A 9776-nucleotide genomic window follows, 5' to 3' on the forward strand; every position below is an offset into this window, starting at 1 on the left:
TCATAAGAGTTTAGAGTTTAAATAGGTGTATACTGTATCTCAGTTCAATATGTAGATCCTGCAGCTTAATGAAATTCCTACTGGATAACTCTTTGGCTAGCATTGCCTAGAGGAAAGTGACAGAAGATCATAAAATAAGCCAGCACCAGGGAAGTGTATCTGCTTTTCCTACGAGTACAGTGAAGGAGGACTTTCTCTTCAAAGCAGAAATGAATACATATAGTGCTCTTCCAGGCTGCACAGAATAGTGCCATGGTCACAGACTGCGTAAGTTCGTACTTGTGCTTCACTCACATCTCATCTCATTTCTGAGAGATCCAATTTACAGCAGCTGAGATAAAGTAGCCTCCAGAGTATTACATTCATCCCTTTCATAAATCAAGAACCCCTTTTTGTTACTAGTGATCTGAGCCCAGAAAGAGAGGAAAACACATGGCATTAGGCTTTATAAATGGCCAATTGGCATGTCTCTCTGATAGCTCTTTGCAGCTTTTGGCTGTTTCTCAAACCAGAAAGTAACAATTTTTGTGTGGCATATTTTGATGAATCAATACAGGAAAAAAAAGTTTAAAAATCAGTGGTTTCCAACTGAGAACTCAGAACCTTCTCCCCACTCGCTAAAATACAGCACCATTCCCTTTTAGACTTGCTTTTTTTTTCCCTCTCCTGCTACAGAAGATACACTCTGGTGATTATTAGTAGACTCGTGCTCCTTACTACTGATTTGGACATAGTTTTGTTGGTTATGCCTAAACTTCCAGGATCCTGCTGTCCTCCCACCTGCCAATGTAGACAACCCCTGCAAGTGCAAAATTAGGCTTACCCAAGTAGTTGAGTGAGGTTTAGTTAATACTGCTAAAGTAATTCGTGATCCCTTCATGAAAGTGTTGCATAAGAGCAGCAGTTTACTACCAGGAGAGGGACTTACTATTTGGCCTTGTGAATGCACTCAGAGGTGGTACAGAAATGTATGCCAAGGTGAAAGTCAATCAAGTCCTCTGCAGGTATTCCATTATAATGCATTTCCTAGCTGTGGAAATTTTTGTCTCCTTTGATTCCCCATGAAAAATTTGCTGCATTCAGTGCATGTGTGACAGCAATCATGTGCAAAAGTTCACAACAAAAAAATCAAGGTACCTTAGTGCCTTGCAAGGTATTTCTCTCTGTAGAGACCGGTGCCCAGCACACTTTGAGACATGTTGTGTAAAAAGAAGGCAGTAAAAGAAAGGTAAAAGGTTGTGATTCCTGAATATACTAAAAATAGATGTGGAATTGCAGAATTCCAAATTATTTCACTTCTGCAAAGACACTTTCCTGCCTATAACATTGTGTAAATTTAACAAATGTTACAGGCTCCAATTGACTACAGAGGCATTGGGAATTATTGGCCCAAACACCTTAAAAAAATTCACTTCATGAGGTAGCTCAGGTCCTCCTCTAATCAGACTTGAAATATGTATATTGAAAGAACACACTCAGGTCTTGGCATAGCCTTTAACCATTCTGCCATAACTGTACAGTGTTTCCTTGCTGGAGGGCTATTAGCCTTGCTAATCTGGCTAAATTCCAGTTGATAAACTTGCATGTTTAAGATCAGCATGAAGTTTGATTTCTGCAGGATATTCTACATCTTGTGCCCTCAGCTGCTTATTATGTAGCACTTTAAAAAGTATTCTAGCTTTTCAGCCCAAAAGGTCTTGGCCTAGGCATACCAGAAATGGCTGATCACCAGACAAATATTTAATAATCAGTTTGTTGACCCCTTCAAAGTCCTCCAGGATGAAAGACATCATGTAAAGTCAGCCATCCCAATTTTTTTTTAACAAGAGTTATTTAACTTGTTGGAAGATGCTAACCATCAAATTTCAGATAAAAGTCATAAGGAGAAATACTTTCTATAAAGTACAGCATTAATTCTAGATTCATCTTTAATTTCCAAAAAGATCTTCAGAAACTGCACATACGTGGTTCCAATGAAACAAGCAGTGACAATTTATGGTACTGCTTTGGGTTATTTTAGCTCTAGCACAAGTTCTGATGCTGTCACAGGTTTGCTGAGTAACAGACACATCCTCTGTTTCTTTCATTCACTGAGTATTGCTTTAGGCCCTAAATGCAAATACTCTCTCTGTTCCTCATTTCCACCTCAGGAAGATCCCATGGAACTTTATTCTTAGGTGTTGTTCATATTTGTCTTATAGATGATGGAGGAATGAAGAAAATTCCATCTATAGCACTTGATAAACTACCAATTTCACTGACTGCAGGCTGTAACTCTTTGTTTTTAAGCTCAGTATTAGTGATTAGCTGTTGCATTAGCAAACATCTGTTTCCATTTTTATTCCTGTTAGCTGAATGTTCTTAAAGTTAATATTTTCCTTACTACATGTGTACACACTGTGGTTATCTGTATATTTTTTGCTGCCATTCTCCCTTTTTTTTTTCCCTGAGACAGAACGTGATTGAAAATAAGCATGCAAGAATAATTTGTGGCATAGGTGTTAAAAGGAGGTCTTAAAACTGCACTTAGAACAATGCCTAAAATGAAATGATGGTGTTAAGACAACACAATTTCAGTGATTTTTATAGTCTTAAATCTTTGCTTTTACTACCTGTTGGGCTCAGTCCTGCAAATCTTTATTTCTCCAAATGATTCTAATAAAGTAAAAAAGTCAATTTCCAAGTATATTTATGAGGTTTAACTGGAAAGGTCAAGGTTTGTTTCCCACTCTCGTCCCCAAGGGAGAAGGTCAGGGAAGTACTGCAAGCTGTGCTGGTTTCTGCCTTTCCACACCCAGGGCCAGAGCAGCACAGCTCTGTTTCTGTGTGCCTGTCAGTGGGCACCCACCCCCTGTGCATAGGACTCATCTGCAAGGTGTCATGCTCTTGATTAGAAATGTGGTGAGGTTAAGAAGCAGGCTGAAATTTGTAAAACCATGTTTTGTAAACACAGATTATTTCCCCAGCATCATCTAGCTGATTTTCAGGCTTTGCTTTTTCATAGCTAAAAGAATGTCCCCTTTTAGCTGTAATCGATGGGCAATTAGCCAAAGGACTGTTAGTTCCTCCTGCTTCTCTCATTTAGGAGTTACTTTAATTGTAATTTCCAGATATTGCAACAAGCTTGTAACCTTCTGGTGGTGGAAAGAACTTGTTTTGACGTAACACTGGGCACTAGGCACGGTGAGTGCAAATGACTGTGTGCTTTCTCCATGCTCCAGAGTGAAAAAAACATCCACACAACTGTGGGAGATAGACAATGAAGTCTGCTGTCATTCAGAATACCCTTTTATTTTTTTGTCAGAAATTTCTACTGCAAATCATGTTGTGATACAGCCAGCAAAAATTAGAATATTTTTTTAATTCAAAAATTCCATTCTACTTAAAATCGAACTGAAAAAGGTAAAACCTAATCATAGTTTGATTTTAAGGCTACTCAGGACCATGAGTCTGTCTTGTGCTTTATTCAGTAAATGTTGCAGCATTTATAAAATCTCTATGTTGAATAATTGTAAAATAATGCAAAAAAATAAAGTCTTATTCTCTCCTTAATTATTTTTATTCTGTTCTGTAGGTGCCTTCTTTAATGGATAGTCCTTTTGCCTTCTTCTATGCTGATCTTAAGTCTATTTTAAGGCAATGAAGTTTAACAACGTTAACTAAATAAAGCAGTGGGACAGCATATGTTAACGAGTGCTGTATTCCCCAGCCCTTCAGAACAGCTCATCCTGAAATAACACATATTGCCTATGTAGAGATTAGGCCACCCTTCACCCACGTGATTTAATTCCACCTTGCAGCTGTCCAAAATATCTGGCAATTCCTGGGCAGAGGGAGTGCCAAACTCAGAGCATTCCTGGGCTGACCCTGGGCTCTGACTGTCTTTAGGCACTGGCCCTTTTGGGGGCCACAGGCAGACTTAGGCAGGGGCGAGCTGGCTGAATGCCACTGCTGCAGAACCCACAGAGGAGTCTTTTTGCTGAAGTGTGCTCTTTGCTGCCGTTTGATGTTCCCAAGCAGGTGGCTGTCTCTAAATACAGTATGTGCCTTGACACTTCTCTGGATCAGCTCAGCGCTACATCCCTGATGGAACAGGGAACAGCTACAAAAATGAAACGTCTGCATTAAGCGAATTTTATGCAAAAAAACGCTGCTCCCCTCCCCACGTAAGCTACATTGCTGTGCCTGCCAGCAGAGAGCTTTCACCACGAAAGAAATGTCAGTCAACACAACCAAGACACAGTCCTAAATGCCTCATGTTACCCAGTTCTAATAATAGGCCTCCAGGAAAGAGAGGACAGTTCATTTTAGGGGCGAGATCAAAATAAAGACCATGAAAGCAGCTGCTCTGGGCCTAACCAAAGCTCTATTGAGCCTGACCGTGCCTGTAAGCGGACGTCTACAGAAAATAAGAACACACAAGAATGAATTATACTGCTGCCTAACACTCCCCCAGCTTCCAGCTGGCTACAGCTCCTAGGCTTCCAGATCTGGATGGTTTCTAACCATATTTGTAACCTTGAGTGGATTTGAGAACCATAAAGTTTTCCAGTTACCCCTTGAACATTTACAAGCTTTTACCCTCTGCAGCATTCTGTGGCAAGGCATTACACAGCTTACCTAACTCTTGTTTCAGACCTGCCTTCTACTGACTTCATCTGATGCCCTTAGTTCTTGTACTGCAAAATAAAATTAAGGGAAGTTTCCACTGGAATTTTACATGGCTCCCTCCGTTTGACACTGTGGTTTTGTGATTGCTTTAAGCAGATTTAGGTTTGCCATAGCTGTAATTGCAACAGTCCCCTTCACTGTGCTCTCTGCTCAGACACACACTCAGCCTTCGCTGAGCTGGCACCAGCCCTCATGACCCAGTTGGTAAGGTGGCTCAAAAGAACAAAAAATTGATTTTAAGATTCTCTTCAGAGGAGGTTTAACTCTTCTTTATGGCATAGTCCTTTGACACAGGAGAAGCTTGTTCATGAATCGTGTGCACTCTGCTGTGGGCTTTGTCAGACGCATTAGAATCATAGAATCCTTTATCTTCATCTATACACTAAAAAAAAAAAGTTCAAAAGGGATAAAGGAATTAAGAACAGATTGAAATGAGACTCACAATAAGGCAAGCCTGGGGCAGGAAGGCCTGTACACCTGTTTGTTTCAGAGGAGATAGAAGGTAGTAGGTGCACATCAGGATGTCAGTTCTCGTGGGCTCCTGGGAAGGCACCCAAGCATGAGCCAAGGTGCTCTGGTCAGCTCAGCAGGCACCCAGCATACCTTTAGGTACTTCAGTGTCTTTGAGAATGGGACCCTCCCTCAGTCAGGAGTTAGCATTCAGGGCTTTTAGTCTCCTGGGCTGGGAAGACGCTCTTGACAAATGTGCATTTTTGGAACAAAGTGCTGCTGCTGAGGTGTTCTTTTTCCCTTTTGTTCCTTAGTCTAACTTGCTAAACCAATACTTGAAATAGAGGTTTTCATGCTGATAATGGACAACAGCAAAGCATTAATGTCCTATCACATCATGACCTGAATTATGGGTAGTGTGTCAGGTAAGAACGTCTCTTTTCCTCCTAGAACACCATAGCAGACAGTATTTTCTGTTTTATGAAGTTACAGGACTAATTCTACCTCTTCTGCTTATGTTGACTGGAATCCTTTTCCCTGAGCAGACCTGGAGCCAAAGTTAAAATGTATATAAGGAAGGAAGCAATACAGGCAGGAAGGAATTATAGGCAACACACTCCACAGATTAAAAGCACTTCTGTGATTTGCCAGTGCCCTTGAAAAGACTTTCTAACTGATTCATTCCCTCCAATGAAGTGAGGAAGTCTTGCTGTACATGATCACTATCATGTAATTGGTGGCATGGATGTCATACTGACTCAGCTTCACTCTGTACTCTTCTCTAACCTGGTGAAAAAATACTCTCCCAGGATGAGGGGTATCTCTGAGAGCAGGTCCTAATTTACAACAGAAGCAGCTTTCACAGCTGTGGCTTTGTGGGACAGATGTTCAGGGGCATGCAAAGCATTATCCTGATGGGAGGTTCCATTAATCTTTCTCACACGTGTCTAATTTTGCCCAGCCTAAAGCTATTAAGATGCATTATTTCACTCACATAAATTTCAGATTTTTCAATGCCATGTGTCTTCAAAAGCTTTCCAGACTAAAATCTACTGTAACATGAATGAAGCATAAATTATAATGAAATATTAACTCATATAAATCCCTATTAACTCTAATGGAGAACTTCAAAGCAAACCCAGCTCCTCCTCCACCACTCTGCTGCTTTGTGAGTTATAAAGATTGTCCTAGCACTGCTGGGTTTTAAACGTGATTTCCTATTTGATCTTTTTACACTATAATGTCTTCTCTTTCTCCCATTATTGGAGATCTTGGCAAGATTTAGGAAAAACTGAACAGTCAAACAGACCTCTGAAAGGATCTTAATTAAGCTTACTTTACAAAGCATTTGTGTATGCTGAAATATGAAGGGATTCCTACATCTCCATAAGTGCTAGGCAGAACCAACATGCATGTCATAATTCCTCCAAGTATTTAGGAGGATAAGGAGTCTGGGAAGGAAGTGGTTCAACTCACAAGTCACCACTATTTAAATCTTCTAATAACCTTGCAATTCTCTTCCAGCAGAGAGGAAAATAATCAGAACTGATGCCTCAAATGAAAACAAATAGGCAGAAATGTATTTACTTAATCTGTCAGGGCAAGTTTATGAGGTCAGTTATTCAATAAATCAAGCCAGTAGCAAGGGACAAAAATAGATTTGATTATCACTTCATGGTTCACCACAAGGTAGAAAGCTAATTTTCAGGTAGAGTGATAGCATGAATTTCAAATGCTGTTGCTCTATTAAAAATCACATTGGTTTAAGTAGTGATTACCTGGCGATACGAAAAGTGACATCCTCAAAACAGCTTAAAACTAATTTGTATCAATTAAGCCTACTCAGCAATGTAAGGTAAGCTCCTACCTGATGGTAAACCAGAGATGATTCAAATCCACTTACACAGAGCTGACATGGGCTAATTTGGAGGGAGAGTGAACTGATGAGTCAAGCTTACAAAATTATTTGAATCTCTGACATCTTTTTTTAATGCCCTGAACATACTGCATAATATACATTATCTTGCTGAAAACATATTTATACCAGAAAAGGTTGGTGGGTTTGCTGACCTAGGGACTGCAGAGAGAGCTGCACATAAGTTTATTCTGCTGGGGTGTGTCTTCAGGCTGTCACAGCTTTCTGTAGCACTGCAATATTTAGCAGGACAGTGAAAAAGGAATATTTCTGTAGCAATGCCTGGGCTCCAAAGAAATTGCCCTCTCCACATCACTAGGTCTGAAACACAAAAGGCTTTTCTTATGAGAACATGCACACGAGGACCGTGACCAAACTGAGGAGGCTGGTTATGTTACACTCCCAAGTAAAGGGGACTCAGACATGCTGTACAGATAGATGTAAGTATAGAACTTGCCTCTGGCATTAACATAAACCAGGAAAAAACTTGGTCCATATGAACCACTCCAGTGGGTGACCTGGTAGCACCACGCTAGGCACAGCAGCTCTGCAGCACACAGTGCTTACACTGCTGATGTTGGCTGTGCTGGTCTTGGAGGAACTGAACCATCAGAAGTAATCCATTTACAGTTCTGCTGACTTTTTCCTTTGATGCATAATTTTCTTTTTTTCCACACGCATTGATCATAGGAAGCTGTATATGGACAATGCCTAGGAAGGCTGAAACTCAGAAAATGAATGTAGATGGTTTACCCTCTAGCAGCCCGTCTTCTGCCGGAGCTGGACATCCAGATTTCGCAGGTGTTTGAGGAAGCCACGATTGGGTGAAATCCATCGATGTTCCTTCACTGTTTGGATGGCTTCAACCAGTGAGAGGTGGTGGTTTATCATGAGATATGCTAGGACTAGGGACGCTGACCTGCTTATTCCAACTGCACAATGTACCAAAATTTTAGCTGGTTAAAACAAACAAACAAACAAAACATATAAAAAAAGCAGTACAGTGGATTAAGTTTAATATCAAGGAAAGGCAAACTCCTTCTGCATTCACCAGCCTGGTCAGAGTAACAACACAAACATGATGTATTTCTTACCCTTCTGATAGACCACACGAGGTTCAAACAATTGAGTCTCATTTGCAATTGTTACACTCGCTCGTATGAGAAGTGCTGTGAGATCCAAACCTGATCTTAGGAACACTGGCAAATCAAAGAAAGCCCTCTTGAAGCAATGAAGTTGTTCTGTTGTAAGCAAGAGGAAAATCAGACCCACTGATTTCAGAGGGGCTAACTTAGGTGAAGAATGCTAACATCTGGCCTAAAATGACGGCACTAACACATTAGCCACTGAGAAAAATGACTGGCCAACTACCATTGCATAATAAAGCTACTTGCTGCAACTGCAATTCTCTTCTGAAGGCAGAATTTGTGACACACACTGAGACAGCTCCAGTAACACTAAGAAATGCTCTTCTATGTAATACAGGTTAATTAGTATTTTATTGCACCAGTACCAAAAAGCATAGTCTCTTGTGCAACATGCTATAAATCTCTTTGAGTAAAGGGAAATCTTAACCTTAGGGGCACAGCCCTGCAGGCCCTGTTCACACCAGAAGCTCATCTGCAATATATAAGCCTTTTTGTGCAGCTGGTGGCTGTAGAAATCAGGACTTTCATCTCTTTATTCATTTGTTCCTATGAATTCAGTTGCCATTAAAAAGTCTTAAAAGAGGGCATCCATTTCAAATGTATGTTTTTTGCATCTCCCTTTTTGAATCAGCCTTTCTTTCCAGATATTTTTTCTCTCTACTCTGCTTTCTCTTCACTCTGCCCTGGTCTCTCTCATGCACCGTTTATCTCTTTTCTCACATCACCTTTTTGGAACCTAGTCAGAGCTACATCCTCGTACGCAGCACTCACTCCTCCTGACACTGACCATGCAGGTGGACAGCAGCTGAGACCCTGTAGTGACCTGTCCACCGCTGAGCTCATGGAGCTGAGCTGTTACGAGAGGCTGCCAATTCACATAAAAATGTGACCAAAGACAATTTCATACCTCCTGGCGTGTTCAAGGCATTGTGGATAAATTGTGCCGCAGAGAAAAAGAACTGGCTTATATCAAAGCTTGGGAGATCATAGGCAGGTACACCATAATAATCAATGGTTGCCCCATAGAAGTCCTGGCCTCCGTGGCTGTACACTGTGCCGTGGGCAGCATTTAAAACATGGGTCACACCCATCTTCCACAAAACAAATCTGTTGTTCGCTGTTACTCTAAGGAAGAAACAAAGACAAACAAATGGGTTTTGTTGGGGGGCGAGATATTAATGGAGCAGTAGAAGTGCTGCATTGCACCCCCTGCTGCATTTGCTGGAGCATCAGCCCATGCATTGCTTCTAATGTCTAACCAAGATCCAGGTACCAGCTTACCCAGAGTTTTATCTTGGAGACCGTGCTGTCTGCTGTGTAAACGACAGCCATTAGCAAAACTACGAGCTGTCTAAAGCCACACCTCATAGTATGTATAGAGACATATTAACAGACAGCATGTATGGCAGAAGTGTGTCCATAAAGCTGTACTTACAGGTCTCCTAAGAAGAGATTAGGCCATACTTCATCAACGTGGTTGCAAGAGGGCCTCCCAGTGCTCAGGAGCTGCTCAATTTCTTGAAGGGAGGGGACATCCCCCACGCACGCACCTTCGGGTCCCCGGGAGCCCTGCGCCTCCGGCCGAGCCATGC

The 9776-nt window shown here is 41.3% G+C and overlaps 1 protein-coding gene across 1 annotated transcript; it reads right to left on the reverse strand.

The window, feature by feature from the left end:
* Nucleotides 1–7792: 7792 nt before the first annotated feature.
* On the reverse strand, nucleotides 7793–9765 carry LOC103773589 (the record flags this gene model as incomplete). Its single annotated transcript, XM_008940967.1, has 3 exons — nucleotides 7793–7992; nucleotides 9092–9309; nucleotides 9620–9765. Coding segments are annotated over 3 exons (564 nt in total), but the record flags the coding sequence as incomplete, so codon positions are not given.
* Between the last annotated feature and the right edge of the window lie 11 nt (nucleotides 9766–9776).

Source organism: Merops nubicus, unplaced genomic scaffold, assembly GCF_000691845.1.
Source record: "Merops nubicus isolate BGI_N331 unplaced genomic scaffold, ASM69184v1 scaffold22415, whole genome shotgun sequence".
NCBI classification, from domain to species: domain Eukaryota; kingdom Metazoa; phylum Chordata; class Aves; order Coraciiformes; family Meropidae; genus Merops; species Merops nubicus.